The sequence below is a fragment of the Macaca fascicularis genome, chromosome 2 (genome assembly GCF_037993035.2).
Source record: "Macaca fascicularis isolate 582-1 chromosome 2, T2T-MFA8v1.1".
NCBI lineage: Eukaryota > Metazoa > Chordata > Mammalia > Primates > Cercopithecidae > Macaca > Macaca fascicularis.
Window position 1 is genome coordinate 5,105,960 of NC_088376.1, and position 17,317 is coordinate 5,123,276.

The window sequence follows — 17,317 nt, forward strand, 5'->3', positions numbered from 1 at the left end:
TTATTGTTATGTAATGCCCCTCTCTGTTTCTGGTAAATTTCTTTACTCTGAAGTCCATTTATGTGATAATATAGCCACTCCTTTTTTCTCTCGACTAATGTTTAGCTGATACACCTTTTTACATCTTTTAATTTCAACTTGCCTAAATTGTTATATTTGAAGTAAATTTCTTACAGACAGCATACAGTTGAGTCATATATTTAAATCCACAGTGATGATCACTGTCTTTTAATTGATATACTTACGCCACTTACACTGAATGTGATATGTTAGGCATTATGTCTGCAATTTTATTTTTTGTTTAGTGTTTGCTCTGACTTTTTCCCTGTGTTTTCTTTTTCTTTTCTTCCTATGAGTTTCTTGAACAGTTTTTAGAATTCCATTTTGATACTTGTATAGTGTTTTTGAGTGAATCTTTTTGTATTGCTATTTTGGTGGTTACTCCAAGTATTAAATTTTACATACACATAACTTATCACAGTTTACTAGTGTTATCTCTTTACAAGATTGAGGAAGTTTAGAAAACTTAACAACCTTTTTTATCATTTTACTCTCCTTTATTATATAATTGCCTTCAATGTTCTGCATATATTTAGAACCATACCCAATAGTGTTATAATTTTTGCTTCAAACATAATTTAGGAAACATAAGAAGAAAAGAAAAGCCTATTGTATTTATTTTCATTTTGTTTATTATGTTCTGTGTTTCTTCTTGATATTCCAAGGTTTCTTCTCTTATTTGGTTGGTGTGCTGGCAACAAATTTTTTAAGTTTTCCTTCATCTGAGAATGTCTTCATTTCCCTTCATTTCTGAAGGATATTTTCGCCAGATATGGGATTCCGCATTGACAGTTTTCTTTCAGCACTCTGAATGTGTCATGCCACTTCCTTCTAGCCTTCATGATTTTCAATGAGAAATCTGCAGTCATTCAAACTGTTTTTCTCCATATAGGTAGGTATCATCACTCTTTGGCTGGTTTTAACTTTTTTTTTTTGGTCTTTATTTTTTACAGGTTTGACTACTATGCTTCTTTTTGTAGATTTCTTTAGGTTTGTTCTGTTTGGGGTTGACTCATCTCCTCAAATTTGTAGGTTTATGTCTTGAGATGTTTTCAGCCATTATTTCTTTAAGGTTTTTAGTCATTTCCTCTCTCCCCTCTCCTTCTACGATTCCAATGACATGATAATCAGATCTCTTGTCATAGTCTCACAGATCTCTGAGGTGCTGTTTAAATTTTTAAAGGCTACTTTATCTCTGCAGTTCATATTGGAGAACTATTTTTGTTCTATTTTTCATTTTACTGATTGTTTTCTCTTTCCCTCTATTTCGCTATTGAGTCCATTCACTGAGTTTTAAAATTTCAAGTAGTGTATTATTTAGTTCTAACATGTTCTTTTGGTTTTACATATCTTCTATTACCTTTCTGAGATATTCTTTTTTTTTTTTTTCATTTAAGTGTGCATGTAATTGCTATAGTAGTTTTATAATGGCTGCTTTAAAATCCTTATCAGATAATTCTGCATCTCTCTGTTACCTTGGTATTGGCATCTATTGATTGCCTTTTTTCTTTCAGTTTGAGATCTTCCTGGTTATTGACATATGGTAATTTTAAACATTAAAACTTGAAACTTTTGGGTTTTGTGTTATGAATCTTATTTAAAACTTAATGTCATCGTTAGCTTCTGTTGACATCACTTCAATCAGGGAAGAATATGGCACTGCCTCATTACTCCCAGTTGGTAGAAGTCTAGGTGGCCTACTCAACCTCCATTGATACTTGAAGATGGCAAGGGGTCCTTATTACTGGTGGATAAAGGTAGGAGTTCAAACTTTCCATTGGTTTTCCACCAGTACCTCTCTAGCTTTAAGAATTAGGAATGCCTCACTAATGTTCCCCAGATGGTTTCCACTGATTAAATGAAAAAGAGTAGTTAGGAAAGTTCTGACTCTCTACTGGGCTTCCTCTGACAACATCCCTTCCAGCATGGAGATGGAGAGGAGTCTTGTTAATGCTGGTTGGGGTAGAGGCCCAGATTCCACATGGTCTCCACTGATACCACAGAGAGTGGGGTGTTCATTACCATTTGGTAGGGATGAAAGTCCCAGCTTTCTACTTGACCTTCGCTAACACTATCCCTGCAGGGAGGTTGAAGGACCTCATTACAGTCTGGTGAGGATGGAAGTTTAGGCTCCCCATTTGGTCTTTGCTGGTTAGGTGGGACCAGCTCATGCTTTTTCTGTGGTGTCTACCTACAGGAGAGTGGTTATTGTCTTAAAGTTTTCTGTCTTATTCAGCCATCCCTTTTCTGGACTTTTGGCTAGAGAGAGTAGGCTTTTTTGGTGTTGTTTGGTTTCTTTCTTTTTTTTGGTCTGCTTCTGTTTCTGGATTGCCACCTTCTTCTGCTCCAAGCCTGGGATGTATGAAACAGAGCAAAAATTCAGGAAACTTTCCACTATGTCATTCATTGCTTTTTTAATTTTTTATTTTTTAGAGCAACATATGCTGGCAAAATATGTCATGCATTTCTTAATTCCTAGAATCTCTGGCCTGTCTGCCTTCTTTCTACTGTTCTAAGCCTTCTTATGTTTGTTTTCTATATAAATTCCATGGATTTCAGTTGAAGTCATTGAAGGAAATTGGAAAAAGTAAGTCTACTACTTGTTTCCAGAGTAGAAATCTTATTTATTTATTTATTTACTTAAAAAATGTATATATTTGAGAGATGAGGTCTTGCTATTTAGCCCAGGCTGCTCTTGAACTCTTGGCCTCAAGCAATCTTCCCTCTTGGCCTCTCAAAGTGCTGAGAGATACCAAAAACGTTTTTCTTTTTTACCTTATTTAAAAATATTTCTTTATTTTTATTTGTAAAGTTTTGAAAGCACAGAAAAGTATCAGGAAATAAACATTACTCATGGTTCTATCATTGTTAATATTTGGAATATTTTCTTCAAGTTTTTTCTTATACACTTTTTTTTCTACATGATTGGACTCAAACTATAAATGCCTTTGTTCACCTTGACACAGTATTTCCTTATGCCATTAAAATTTATTAACATTAATGTGTTGGTTGAATACTATTCAATTTTGAGAAGCTGTCATGATTTACTTAACTACTCCCCTGGTGTCAGATAGTTGAGTTTGTTCTGATGCATGTTCATGATTTACTCTTTTATATAAAAATATCTACAGAATTTTCATTTCAGATTATTTTCTTAAGATAGATTCCTGGAAATAATAATTGCATGACTGCATCAAAAAGAATGAACACTTTTAAGGCTCTTGATGGTAAATGTGCTGAACTGCTTTCCAGAAAGTCTGTGCCACTTTATGAATGATTCTATCAATTTTGTACAAGAATGCCCTTGTAACTGCCCTCTGGTCAGCTTTCAGCACTTGCCAAAGATCTTGACCAATTTAGTACATAAAAATGGCATCTTGTTTTTAGCTTTCCCTTCAACCTTATTCAACATCAATCAAAGTTTGGTGTAATTCAGTTTGTTGGGGGCCTATTATCTGTAAGTTTGCATACTAGATGCTAAAATGCCACAGTGAATAGAAAGAGGAAAAAGACATGTTGTCACCAGGGAACTCAAAGATAGGAATAGCATTGCCTAATAAGTACCAAACAGGTGCCATTTGTCAGGCATTATGTAAGCACTTTACATAAAACATTTTTTAATTTTTACATTAACTATTTGAAAGAAGAAGCATTACCTGTCTGAATAGTAGTCTCCTTTTCTGTATCAGTCGGCAGTTCCTAAATGCCATTGTGATAAGAATCAGCCAACACTCTAAGCTGGCAATGCCCTGGTCCTCTGGCCTGACCCTCAGAAATTTGGGGTGATGACTCAGGAATCTGCTTTTAACAAGTGCCCCTGTGATTCTGATGCATATGGTTGGCAGTCTCACCTTTAGGCACATCAGTATAAATATTTATTATGGATTGGAAATAGGGGCTATATGATCATTGAGCAAGGAATTATTTTCTCGTAATGGCCAGATAACTCATTACCTAGTGGGTAAAGCTGTTTCAACTGTTTCCAGGGCTTAGTTTATGTGGGAGACTCCAGCTTTTTACACTTTTGACTTTTCAGTTACCAATAAGGAGGTTCCCCCAAGAGAAACAGTAACTGCTGTAAAGGGAAATACATGGCAGTCACACCCAGTAAGGAGTAGCTCTGAACACATTTGGACCACGCACATTTGTACATCCATGCAACCCCTCTTGACATATCCCCCAGCAAAGACCTTCATGTCATCCATCTTTTCTCAGCCTTAGACAATAGCCAAACCATGTCAATTGAACAAATATAATGAGTCCCTGCAGCCTGGATGCTGTTGAGATACAAAGTAGATACAACTCTGTTTCTGCCTCAAGGAGCTCACATTCTAGTGGGAGAAGCATACATTTAATTCAGCTAACTCAACCACAAATGTTACACAGAAGACAAAGTGATCTAGGTGAATTCTATCAACAATCCCTTCCTTCCTTCCTTCCTTCCTTCCTTCCTTCCTTCCTTCCTTCCTTCCTTCCTTCCTTCCCTCCCTCCCTTCCTTCCCTCCTTCCTTCCCTTCCTTCCCTTCCTTCGTTTCCCTTCTTCCTTCCCTTTCTTCCTTCCTTCTTTCCTTCCTTCCTTCCCCTTCCTTCCCTCCCTCCCTCCATCCCTCTATTCCTTCTTTCCTTCCTTCGTTCCTTCCTTCTTCCTTCCTCCTTCCTTCCTTCCTCCTTCCTTCCTTCCTTCCTTCCTTCCTTTCTTCCTTCCTTCCTTCCTTCCTTCCTTCCTTCCTTCCTTCCTTTCTCCTTCCATCCCTCCCTGCCTCCCTCCCTCACTTATTGAGCCCTTATTGTGTTCAAGTCCCTGTGCTAGGTATTAGTACACAAAGAACAGTTATATGTCTCAGTATCTGGTGGGGACAGGGTTCAATGGGCTAGTGCTTTGACACCAGTATATGCAAGGTGCTGTGAGAACATAGAAGAAGCTACGACCCACTCCTGGATGGCTTCATTGAAAAAGTGCTAACTGAAAGGAATCTTGATGGATGAATAGAAGTTTAACAACAATTCCAGATAAGGCAAAGGAGACAATGTACAAAGGTACTGAGATGTAAAGAGACAAAGCACATTCCGTTTGGGGAACTGAATGTACCTTGGCAAAGCTGGAGTGCAGGGTGTATATGAGCGTGTGGTGGGGTGGGACGAGGAGAACAGAGAGTTGAGGCTGAAAAGATATCGTAGGGAAGATTAGGAAGAACTTTATGTGCTGTTCTAAAGAGATGTAAAGATTTTAAGTATGCGCCTAACCATCCTGGTTTGCCTGAACTTCCTGGACATTAGCATTGAAATCGCAACATCCTGAGAAGCCCCTCAGGCAAACCAGGACAGCTGGTGACTAGTAGGTAAGTGAAGTCAGATGTCTGTTTTGGGAAGACCACTCTGCAGCAGTGTGGACAACCTCAGGCAGAGATGGAACTGAACCCATTGACTCTTGCCGTGATTCCACTGAGAATACAGGTTGAACCAATAAGGCAGTAGTATTATGGATGGAGCAAAGGAAACCAATTTGAGAAATATCTGGAAGACAATCAATAGACCTTGGACTCATCAGCTGTTCAGGGAACGTGAGGAGAATATTATATGTGCTGCCGAAGCGAGCACAAGGAACGTGGGGAGAATGTTAAAGGGAATGTCCAGATTTCTGAATCGTACCACTGGATGTGTAACTGTGGTGCTGATGGTAATTCAGACACAGAGGAGGGTGCAGGTAATGAGTTTGGTTTTGAACCTATAACTAGTTCTGGCTGAGGAGGTTTCACAAAGTTACATTTGAGTAGTACTTTTAAAGACTGCTAGAATTTTTTTTCCCCTAGGAGAAAAAGCAATGAGGTTGAGACAGGATTTGAGAAACAAAAAATAAAAGCAAAAACAAACAAAACAAACAAACAAAAAAACCCCACTTGGATAAAGGCACAGGGGTGAGAAGGCACAGGGGTGAGGAAGCACAGGGCAAGTTTCCCTGGGAATGGTGAGTAGTTATAGGACATATTCATTTTAGGTGCCACTTTGCCCAATTTGACACTGACTAAACTGAGGAAAATGGGACAAGGGAAAGGTATTTTGTTGCTACAAATGCAGGATAAGGAAGAACAACCCAACTGGGGTGCCATGGGTGGCCCTGGAGTGCTTATAGGAGAGTTAAGATATGGGTCCCTTCCCGCTTCAAACAGAGTTACGCATTTGCCTAATCAGCACTGAGCAAAGTTTTCTATGGGTGCTATTATATGAAAAAGATTTCAAAGCACTGTACTAAGGAAATCTCTTGTTGGTTTAGAGCCAAACTTAAATTGACGTAAAATTGTAACTAAATTTTTATTAGAATGCAAAGTAACAAAACAAAAATAAAGCTCCTTATAAACAAAAAATTTGGCTACTGTGACCATTCCTCTGTGGGATAAATGTAATGATTCCTAAACAAACAAATGAATAAACAAATCATGAAAAGAAAGCAGCTCTCTTGTTTTTGTGTAACATCTGAAATTGGTGGGAAGTGTCGTTATTAGTGTATCAGCACTCTTGCACAATGACGACTGACCCTTCCATAAATCATCATCATGGAAAAGGGAAGGAGCTGGATTAAAACAAATGGCGAAAGTTCAGTGATAATTATATGAGATATCTGATATTTCACCCCTTTCTTTTGTTGTGAAATACATTCTTGTTATATATTATGTATAGTGTATATATTAATATTATATGGTATGCCTATATAAAAGTATGTAAAATATTTATATACAACTTAATGGATAATTATAAGTTGAATACAATAATTAACTATCTAGTTTAGGAAGTAGAATAATAGAATAATGCCAAGTCAATTTTTTTTTTTTTGAAATGGAGTCTTGCTCTGTTTCCCAGACTGGATTGCAGTGGCGTGATCTCGGCTCACTGCAACCTCCGCATCCTGGGTTCAAGCGATTCTCCTGCCTCAGCCTCCTGAGTAGCTGGGATTACAGGCATGTGCCACCACGCCTGTCTAATTTTTGTATTTTTAGTAGAGACAGGGTTTCACCATGTTAGCCAGGATGGTCTCGATCTCCTGACCTCATGATCCGCCTGCCTCAGCCTCCCAAAGTGCTGGGATTGCAGGTGTGAGCCACCGTGCCCGGCCCTGCCAAGTCAATTTTTAAAGACCAGTTGTAGAGGATATCGGTAGATCCATTGGTGATATTTGAATATGGTTTGGGTATTAGGAGAGCTAAAACTCGCTGACCTGGAAAAATGGAGACCATTGAATAAAAAAGCAGGTTGTAAAATAACATGTATGGCATGGTTTCATTTTGGTAGAAGAAAAATTATATGCAATGAGTTGTTAATTGTGGTGATCTCTGGGTGTGGTAATATAAAGTTTTTATTTGTGTTTTTATTTTCTGATTTGTAAAATGTGCATGCATTGCTTCTGTAGTAATAAAAACATTAAAAAATCCCCCTGAGATAACATTATAATTATCTTGCCCAGCATTTAATGTCTTGAATTTCCCCTGCATCAGCTGGGTGTGGCATCCCAGGGTATTTGAAAAAGGTAGAAATTATGGTCTTCCTTATGCCCCACTATTCTCCCAAACAATTTTCCATTCTTATCAAATCATTCATTTCCTCTTTACATATTCTAATGTCACCATTTCCACTTCTGTCCATTGGCTTGAAATTCTCTAGCATATCCAGGGCCCCTTTTCTGTCAGTTAAAACCTGAGTCATGCATCATGGCTTGATGGTGCCATCTTAAGAATTTCAAGAAACCTTCCACAAGGCTGTGCTTGATTCTAAATACACTCATAGAAATGAATCAAATAGTCTTCACACACTGGATAATTCCGATGCTCGGTTGATCAATGTGGCACAGTAGCCAGAGTCACAGGCTAGCTCCCATTCCTGGGGCCAAGCATGGAGGGTCCTCCATATGACATGCTCCTTCTCCCAGACGACACTCTGACAGTTCTTAAGCAGGTAGTCTGCACAACATGCACCAATTTGCACAAATGGTGCAACAGAAACCATTTCCTTCCTTCCTTCCTTCCCCTTCCTTCCCTCCCTCCCTCCCTCCCTCTATTCCTTCTTTCCTTCCTTCCTTCCTTCCTTCCTTCCTTCCTTCCTTCCTTCCTTCCTTCCTTCCTCCTTCCTTCCTCCTTCCTTCCTTCCTTCCTTTCTCCTTCCATCCCTCCCTGCCTCCCTCCCTCACTTATTGAGCCCTTATTGTGTTCAAGTCCCTGTGCTAGGTATTAGTACACAAAGAACAGTTCTATGTCTTAGTATGTGGTGGGGACAGGGTTCAGTGGGCTAGTGCTTTGACACCAGTATATGCAAGGTGCTGTGAGAACATAGAAGAAGCTATGACTCACTCCATTTTTTATTTTTCTTTAAAGGAATATTGAATCCTGAGTGAGAACTACATGGACAGCTTTGAAGTGAAGGCAGGCATCTCAATGGACGAGAGTTATGACCTTAGATGTGCATCTCTAAGGGGGTTGCAAGCTGTGGCATGTGTGATGTTCAGAAGGTTCCTATTGCTACAAGAACTGCAGGTAGTTCTTTAGAGAAATACCTGTAGAGAGCGACTCAAGAGATCATATAATTCAACCCTCTCTCTTACAGATGGACAAACAGGCCCAGACAGGGTGTATTAGTCCAATTTCACGCTGCTATACACAACTTCCTGAGACTGGATAATTTATAAAGAAAAGAGGTTTAATTGACTCACAGCTCCACATGGTCGGGGAGGCCTTGGGAAACACAATTGTGATGGAAGGTGAAGGGGAAGCAAGGCATGTCTTACATGGCAGCAGGAAGGCGGGGTGGGGGGGAGGGGATGTGCCTTTTTTTTGATATGGAGCCTCACTCTGTTGCCCAGGCTGGAGTGCAGTGTCATGATCTCAGCTCACTGCAACCTCTGCCTCCTAGGCTCAAGTGATTCTCATGCCTCAGCTTCCCAAGTAGCTGGGATTACAGGCATGTGCCACTGTGCCTAGCTAATTTTTGTATTTTTAGTAGAGATGGGGTTTCACCACATTGCCCAAACTAGTCTTGAACTCCTGACCTCAGTTGATCTGCCCTCGTTGGCCCCCTAAAGTGCTGGGATTACAGGCATGAGCCACTGCACCCAGTCAGGAAGTGCCACACTTTTTTTTTTTTTTTTTTTTATTATACATTAAGTTCTAGGAAACCATCATTCTCAGCAAACTATCGCAAGAACAGAAAACCGAACACTGCATGTTCTCACTCATAGGTGGGAATTGAACAATGAAGTGCCACACTTTTAAACCATCAGATCTCATGAGAACTCACTCGCTATCACAAGATAGCATAAGGGAAACTGTCCTCATGATCCAGTCACCTCCCACCAGGTCCCTCCCTCCACCTGTGGTGATTACAATTCTAGATGAGATTTGGGCGGAGACACAGAGCCAAACCATATCACAGGGGAAAGGGATTATTTAACAGCAGCAGAGTTTAGATGAAATCCCAGCCATTGCTTTTTGCTTTTTCCTATACCAGTGGTTGCAAAGCTGTGGGGTGCCACTCTTGATGTCTTAAGAGTTATTGCTATGGGTCCAACGACTCATATGACCAACTAGCATTGATGTGATCTCTATAAGTAAAAGTGGATCTCAATCATTTGAGAGTACATAGCATTTTTTTGAAGTGCCACAAAAATTATACTCATCCAATTTAATACTAAAGTGAAACCTGTATGGTCATTGTCTAAGTCAGAAGACAGGACATTGCTATCATTCCAGAGGTTTCCCTGGAGCCCTCTCTAACTAAAACCCATCTCTTTAAAGTAAAATAACAAAGAATTTTAAAATAATAACAATATAATCTTATTCTTATATTCTTCCTTAGATGGAATCCTTACTATAAAATCTGAGCCATTCATTCACTCAGAAAATATTTGTTGGCCTACTATGTTCCAGGGATTCAGCAATCAACAAGACAAACTGAAGCTGTTCTGCTCTTTTGAAGCTTACATTCTAACAGATTGCAAAAACACAAACAAATAAGAAAAAATCAGATAGAGATAAGGGCTCAGACAGATCTAAAATAGGGTGATGTGCTAGAGAGTGACTGGGTAGCTATTTCAGACTGCGTGGTCAAGGAGGCTGAGATCTGACTTATATGGAGGGGCCAAACACGTCTGGCTATCACTGAGAGGTTATTAATCAGCCTGAAGTCTAATTTCCCACATAATAATAACAACTTATATTTGAATAACTCTTTTACAACTGTTATCCCATTTCATTCTCATAACAGTTTTGTGAGGTAGGCATTAGTATTCTTATTTTTTAGATATGGCAGTGACTTGTAGATAATAAAATTAATAAGTGGCAGACCCAGGATTTGAACTCAAGTGCTTTGTCTTTAAATATGTTGACTTTCTCCTGTGCTACCCTGGCTTGAGTCTTTACACTGTGCAGTAAATAGGCTGCCTAGACAAGGTGGTATTCCCAGATACTGACCTCTGTGTGCTTTTATTGTCTTACACCTCTCAGATTTTGAGCTGTTTTTAATTCACAATACTTCTGACACTAAATATGTGAAGTTTTTCTCTTCCTGACACCAACCAGTTCTCCAGCTCTCTGGACACCAAATGGGTGTCCTACAATTTAATTCAATCTGACATTAACTACTCAGAGTTAGTGTCAGTCTCCACAGATTTAAGGGCTCAGTCCCACAAGACTGTCCTCATTCAGATGCCAGTCACAAATATGGGTTCCCAGGTTACCCACACTTCTGTCTGATTTGGCTATTAAGTTGGGAGGTTCCCATGCCCCCACCGTTTCAGGTTCAATGATTTGTTAGAACTTTGGAAAACACTTTACTCATTGTCTTAGTTCATTTCATATCGCTATAATAGGATATCTGAAGCTGAGTACTTTATAAAGAAAAGAGGTTTATTTGGCTCATGATTCTAGTGACTGGAAAGTTCACAGTTGGCAGCCACATTTGGGGAGTGCTTCATGCTGCTTTGACTGGTGATGGAATGCAGAAGGGAAGTGTGTGTGGGAAAAAAAGATCATGGCAAGAGAGAAAGCAAGAAAGAGAAACTGAGGAAGCTAGTTTCTTTTTTAACAATCCACTCTTGTGGGAATTGATGAGAGAGAGAACTCATCCCTCTGAGAGGGCATTAATCTATTCGTAATGGATCTGCACCCTTGCACCAGACCTCCACCACTAGGTTCTACCTCCCAACACAGCTGTATTGGAGGTCAGATTTCAAGGTGAGTTTTGGTGGGGACAAACCACATCCAAACCACAGCACTTACTATTATTGGCTTATTATGAAGGACACAAATGAATAACCAGATGAAGCACTACATAGGGTGAGGTCTGGAAGACTCTCTAGCATAGGAGCTTTTGTCCCCATGGAGGGAGAGTACACACTACCCTCCTGGTAAGTGGTTGTGTTTGTCAACTCTGAAGCTCTGTGAATACCATCATTTAGGGGATTTTATGGAGCTTTCCCCAGGCATAATTGATTAAATCATTGGCCATTGGCAATGGAACTCAGTCTCTAGCCCTTTTCCTTTCCCTAGAGGTCAGGGGGTGAAACTGAAAGTTCCAATGATCTAAAGATATGGTTGATTCCTCTGACCACCAGCCCCCATCCTGAAGGTCACCTCATTAGCATGAACTTGAATATGGTTGAAAGGGGATCATTTGGATTTTTTTTTTTTTTTTTTTTTTTGAGACGGAGTTTCACTCTTGTTGCCCAGGCTGGAGTACAATGGTGCGATCTCAGCTCACTGCAACCTCCACTTCCCAGGTTCAAGTGATTCTCCTGTCTCAGCTGCCTCAGTAGCTGGGATTACAGGTACCTGCCACTATGCCTGGCTAATTTTTGGAATTTTTAGTAGAGATGGGGTTTCTCCATGTTGGCCAGGCTGATCTCAAACTCCTGACCTCAGGGGATCCACCTGCCTCTGCCTCCCAAAGTGCTGGGATTACAGGCGTGAGCCACCCCACCTGGCTGAAAGGGGCTCATTTTGAATGACAAAATACACTCCTGTTATTCAGTGTTTCAGTTGCTCTATGCCATAAACTGGAGACAAAGACAAAATATTTATTTATTATTATACTAAAGACATCATCAGAAAGAGAAGTTTTAATTTCCTCATCACATGAGAGCCTAGAAAATCCCTCTTGCCCAAGATTACCGGACCAAAAGATTAGGATGATGCCTGTAGAAACCACTGTCTGGCTATTGGGTGGAGTCCCTCTTGCCTATTTCCTCTTACTCTATGGTTTGGAGCTTGTGAAAACCTGTTTAAGGGGAACCTATGAACCTGTCTGGGCAGCACATCCATTAGCTCAAATGTGGACAATCAACAAGTGTTCATGCACTGTCGCTTGTGACACCTGCCAGATGAGAATATCAGAGAGCTATGGAGGAGGAGGAGGGAGTGTCTTCATGACAGGCAGCCTTGTTGGGTGGAAAGAATTTAAATAAGAAGGACCTGGCTCTCTTACCAACCGGCTGGGTGACTGTGGGTACATTTCTTAATCTCCCCAAACCTTACCTTCCTTATTCTGATCCATGGCTGATACTATCTTCCTTAAAGGATTGTGAGAATTAAAGCAGCATATGACAAAATATATATTTAGGGTGACTGGAACATAATACAAAGTTATTATTTACATAAAATGTAAGTTTTCATGAACTTCAACCCAAGTTTGTATGGGCAATTATCCACAGGGCAGGGTCTTACCTTCCCGCCTGCAGCTGGCGGTGGGATAAGTTGCTTTTCTGTCAGCCAACCTGTGTGACAAGGAGGAGTTTCCATAGGCAGTAGCTGACAGCATACTGGGCTGAGAAAAGGAACCCTGATTAGTCAAAGGAAACTAAAGCTCCAAACACATCTGCTGAGCCTACTTCATAATTAGACTGCTGCTCAGCTGCAATGGCCATAGGCAGTGGCCTCTGTTGCCAACGTTCTCTGGGAATGCTGACTTTAGGGTAATTATGAGGGGTCCGCCTGCTGATTGTGGAGGGGGAAAGATGGAGGTGCAGTTTTTTTTTTTTTCTATTTTTCTATTTTTTTATTATTATTTTTTACATGGAGTCTCGCTCTGTGGCCCAGGCTGGAGTGCAGTGGCACCATCTCGGCTCACTGCAACCCCTGTTCCTGGGTTCACGCCATTCTCCTGCCTCAGCCTCCCAAGTGGTTGGGATTACAGGTGTGAGCCAACACACTCAGCTAATTTTTGTATTTTTAGTAGAGATGGGGTTTCACCATGTTGGCCAGGCTGGTCTCAAACTCCTGACCTCAGGTGATCTGCCCTCCTCGGCCTCCCAAAATGCTGGGATTACAGGCATGAGCCACCGCGCTTGGCTGGAGGTGCAGTTTTTAAAGGTTCAGCAAACTTGGTTTCCAAAAGCCATGGCTAGAGTAGCATACACATCTTAGAATCCCAAAGTCCCAACCAAAGTTGTATTATCTAACCATACACGATTAGGTTAATTGTAACATTAGAGTACATTGAACTCCTATAAGGCATTACCCTGACATTTTGTCCTTAAATATATTCCTTGTATAGTCTACCTTTGCTCAAGGCTAATTCCTCCACTTGGAGTGCCTTTCCTACTCTCCTTTCCTAGCTATCAAAATTCTACCAATTCTCTCCAAGTCAATTACAAATTTTATTATTCTTTTGGAAAGTTTTTCCTATTAATGTCTCAGTGGGAGATCTTCATCATTTGAAACTGATTTTTCCCTTGTGCTTTTCATATGGCATTTAATATTTTTTGCCCTGAATTATAGTTATTTTAAAATTCATCATCTCTTCTGTCAGCTCCTTGAGGGGGAAGATTTATCTCTCGCAGACATACCTTACCCATTGTCTTCGACATAGTAGTGAAAACTGATGCAAAGATACTTTAAAGACTTCATGCTGGAGGTGCAGCACAGAAGCATGTTAACGAACATTGCCTTGGTTCTTGAGCCTGACACCTGGGCCAGGTGTCATTCTATTGTTTCCCATAGCAATCATGAGAAAGAAAGTGTGGCAAGAGAAACTGGGAGTCAATGACCAGAGAGGTGATATTCCAAAGCTGGGAATGAGAGAGAAGTGACATTCCAAAGCTGGGAAGAGAATTTGATTAAGTATCATCCCAACTATCTGCCAGCTATGGCCAGTTCACTTCATCCCTCAGGATCCCCTCAAGGGCCCCTCCAGTAACCACTGAATGGATGTAAACATTGTTGATGGAAAATGGGCCTCGGCTGCACGCCAGTAGTCATTGTTGGATATTATTATTTTTTATTTTTAATAATAATAATAATAATTTTTTTTTTTTTTTTTTGCAAAGTAATGTACAAGACTGGGGAGTCAGCACAATTCACACTCAAGTGATTGTGAACACACTTTTTGGTCTAGAGCAGGAGCCTGGAGAGCAGGTATCTAACCAGTTTGTCCCTTCCAGGGCAGGCTCTTGGTTTGGCTCTGTTGAAGACAGAGAGATGTAAAACTCAGTCTTACCTTTAGCATCTTTTGAACCCTTGGAGACAGACTAAAAAGAGAAAGAAAAAGCAAAAATCCTAGCACTCATTCAAGAAACATAGACTTAGAGATTAACTTGATGTAATGCAAATGGTGTGACTAGTTTAACATTTCCTAATGACCAAAGGCACAGAGCAGCATCTGAGAGTTGCTATGTTTTCTCCTTCCTCCCCTCAGTGGACTGATTTTATTTTTAGCATCCAAGGAGAGAATACAGTTAATTTTCTTGTGCTAGGAACAAAGAGAGTACGGGTTTATTAATTTCCCTTCACTGCTTCTTTCTTGCCCTTCATCCCTCCTTCCCTCCCTTTCCTACCTTTGCCTCCTTCCTTTCTTCTTCCGTTTAATATAGCCACTCATTTATATATTGATTGATTCAGCAAATATTTATTGAGTGCCCACTACATGCGGATAATGTATGTGGTGCTGGGTAAACAACATTGGAAGAAAAAACTTGAATTGATCCTACTATGACATAAATTAAAGCCTAGTTGTAGGGGAGCAGAAAGGAGGAAACAGAAAAGCAAGCAAAAAATAGAAATTGCAGGCCAGGCGCAGTGGTTCACGCCTGTAATCCCAGCACTTTGGGAGGGTGAGGGGGGGGATCACCTGAGGTCGGGAGTTCGAGACCAGCCTGGCCAACATGATGAAACCCTGTCTCTACTAAAAACACAAAAATTAGCCAGGCACAGTGGCGAGCACCTGTAATCCCAGCTACTCAGGGGGCTGGGGCAGGTGAATCACTGGAACCCAGGAGGTAGAGGCTGCAGTAAGCTGAGATTGCGCCACTGCACTCCAGCCTGGGTAACAGAGCAAGACTCCATCTCAAAAAAAAAAAAAAAAACCAAACAAATTTCAAATTGTGAAAATTCTACGAAAGTATTATAAAAGGCACATGAGATTAGGGGCTAAATTACATAGGGTGGTTGGCTGAGACCTCTCTGAAAAGCAAATATTTAAAGGAGACTGAAAGAATGAGATATAGCAAGCCATGGGAAGACCATGGGGGTAGGAAAGGGCTTGGTGAACTCAACAAAATGGAAGGAGTCCTCATGGCTGGTACAGTGTGATACAGAGGGAGAGCAGTCCAAGATGAAGTAGGAGAGGAAGGCAGGTGGTAGATCACATGGGCAATCTGCTTTCTCTCTTAGTACCCCAGTTTCCTTATCTGTGAAATGATTTGTTGGGCTACATTGCAACCACTACCTACTTTGTTGGTCATTTAGTATTGTCAATCCTCTTTTACCATGGGTTTCAAAATCAAAATTTTGTAGTTCTTTGGGTGCTAAAGATGTCATCCTAGGCACTAGGACCTAGAGATCTGCTTAGTTTAGTTGGGAGGAAACAATAATGCCTAAAGCAGGTTTTTATCAGTCTTGGCACTACTTTGGGCCAGATAACTTTTTGGAGGTAGGGGAATGTCCTCTGCATTGTAGGGTGTGTAGCAGCATTCCTGCCTCTGCCCACCAGATGCCAGAAGTAACTCACCCAATTGAGAATTGAGTGACCAAAAAATATCTCCAGACGTTGCCAAACGTTCCCTGGGAGACAAACTCTCCCTTGGTTGAGAACCACTAGCTTACAGGGTGAGGCTGCAGCTCCAGTGAGCAGGCCTGGCATGAGATGTGCGATGGAACCTAACATATAGCCTCAGTGTTGCGGACAAAAGAAAGCAAGGCAGGAACCACAGACAATAAGAGGGCACCTGCTCATTTAGAGGGGGCATCTGGTACTTGCTCTGGCCGGTTCTTTTTTCTTTTTTTTCCCCTAAGACTTGAGGTGCTCACAGTTAGATTGTCCATAATCTTTGGTTCATGATGTACTCATGTTATTTGCCCATGTTGTGCTGCATTAATTTGGTTAGCTACTTAATTAGTTCTTTACAATAATGTGCTGAACCCATCACCACAAACAAAAGCTAGGATTGGACAATCGTCTGCATGTAACAGTGTGGCCTCTCATTCCTCTGCCTTTCCCCAATAGAGGCAGCCACTGTACTAAATCATGTGTTCATCATTCCCTTGCTTCCCTTCCTATATGGTTTTCTTTTAACTAGATATATCCCCCAAATAATTGAAATGCGAGTTGTTTTCAACTTTATAAAAAGGTTATAATGCTATTACAATTCTTTGCACTGACTTTCTTCACTTCCTATTCCATTACTAAGAGTCATCCATATTGATGTGTGTTGCTGGAGCTCAACCGTTTGAAGTGCTGTATTAAATCTCATTGTGTGGACACACCACAGTACGTCTCACTCACTGGATGGCATCTCGGTTATTTCCTGGGTTATATTATACATGTGTTTTTTTTTTCTTTTTTCTTTTTTTTGCTTTCCAACTGATTATTGCAGTGCAAGAATGTGGGAACAATATTGTCACCATTTTAATTTATTTTAAGAAAAAAGTACAAATCATAATTTTTATGTAAAAATAACTGGGGGACCAATTTAAAGTTTTTAGAAATTCTTAACAAGTAAACAAGAAACGAGTCTGCAGGTCACTCCTTTTGAGCCTCCAGTTTAAGATTTCTAGATTAGGTCATTCACGTTGAGAATTTTTCACCTGAATCTAGTAGTCAAATTAACTTCGAAGAAACTTAGAAAAACTTCCTTTAGTATTAAAAAGTGGCACAGAAGAAACTGTACAGAGGCAGGAATTTTAATAGATGTTGGGGTTGGGCAAGCAGCGAGGTAAATCCATTTAAATGTGTTCCTTTAAAACAATTGGGTGTAGGGCCTGGAAATAACAGTGAAGGATTCTCT

At 40.4% G+C, this 17,317-nt stretch overlaps 1 protein-coding gene across 15 annotated transcripts in view; it reads left to right on the forward strand.

The window, feature by feature from the left end:
• ATP13A4 (ATPase 13A4) overlaps positions 1 to 17,317 on the forward strand; it is a 160,147-nt gene that overhangs the window by 20,854 nt on the left and 121,976 nt on the right. For 4 of the 15 annotated variants that reach the window (XM_074030767.1, XM_074030768.1, XM_005545380.5 and 1 more), the window contains one exon: positions 8,421 to 8,579. The exons of the other annotated variants lie outside the window; for them this stretch is intronic. In XM_074030767.1, the coding sequence (XP_073886868.1) occupies positions 8,448 to 8,579 (132 nt within the window). In that variant the 5' untranslated portion in view covers positions 8,421 to 8,447. The remainder of the gene's footprint in view (positions 1 to 8,420; positions 8,580 to 17,317) is intronic. 15 annotated transcript variants of the gene reach the window in all.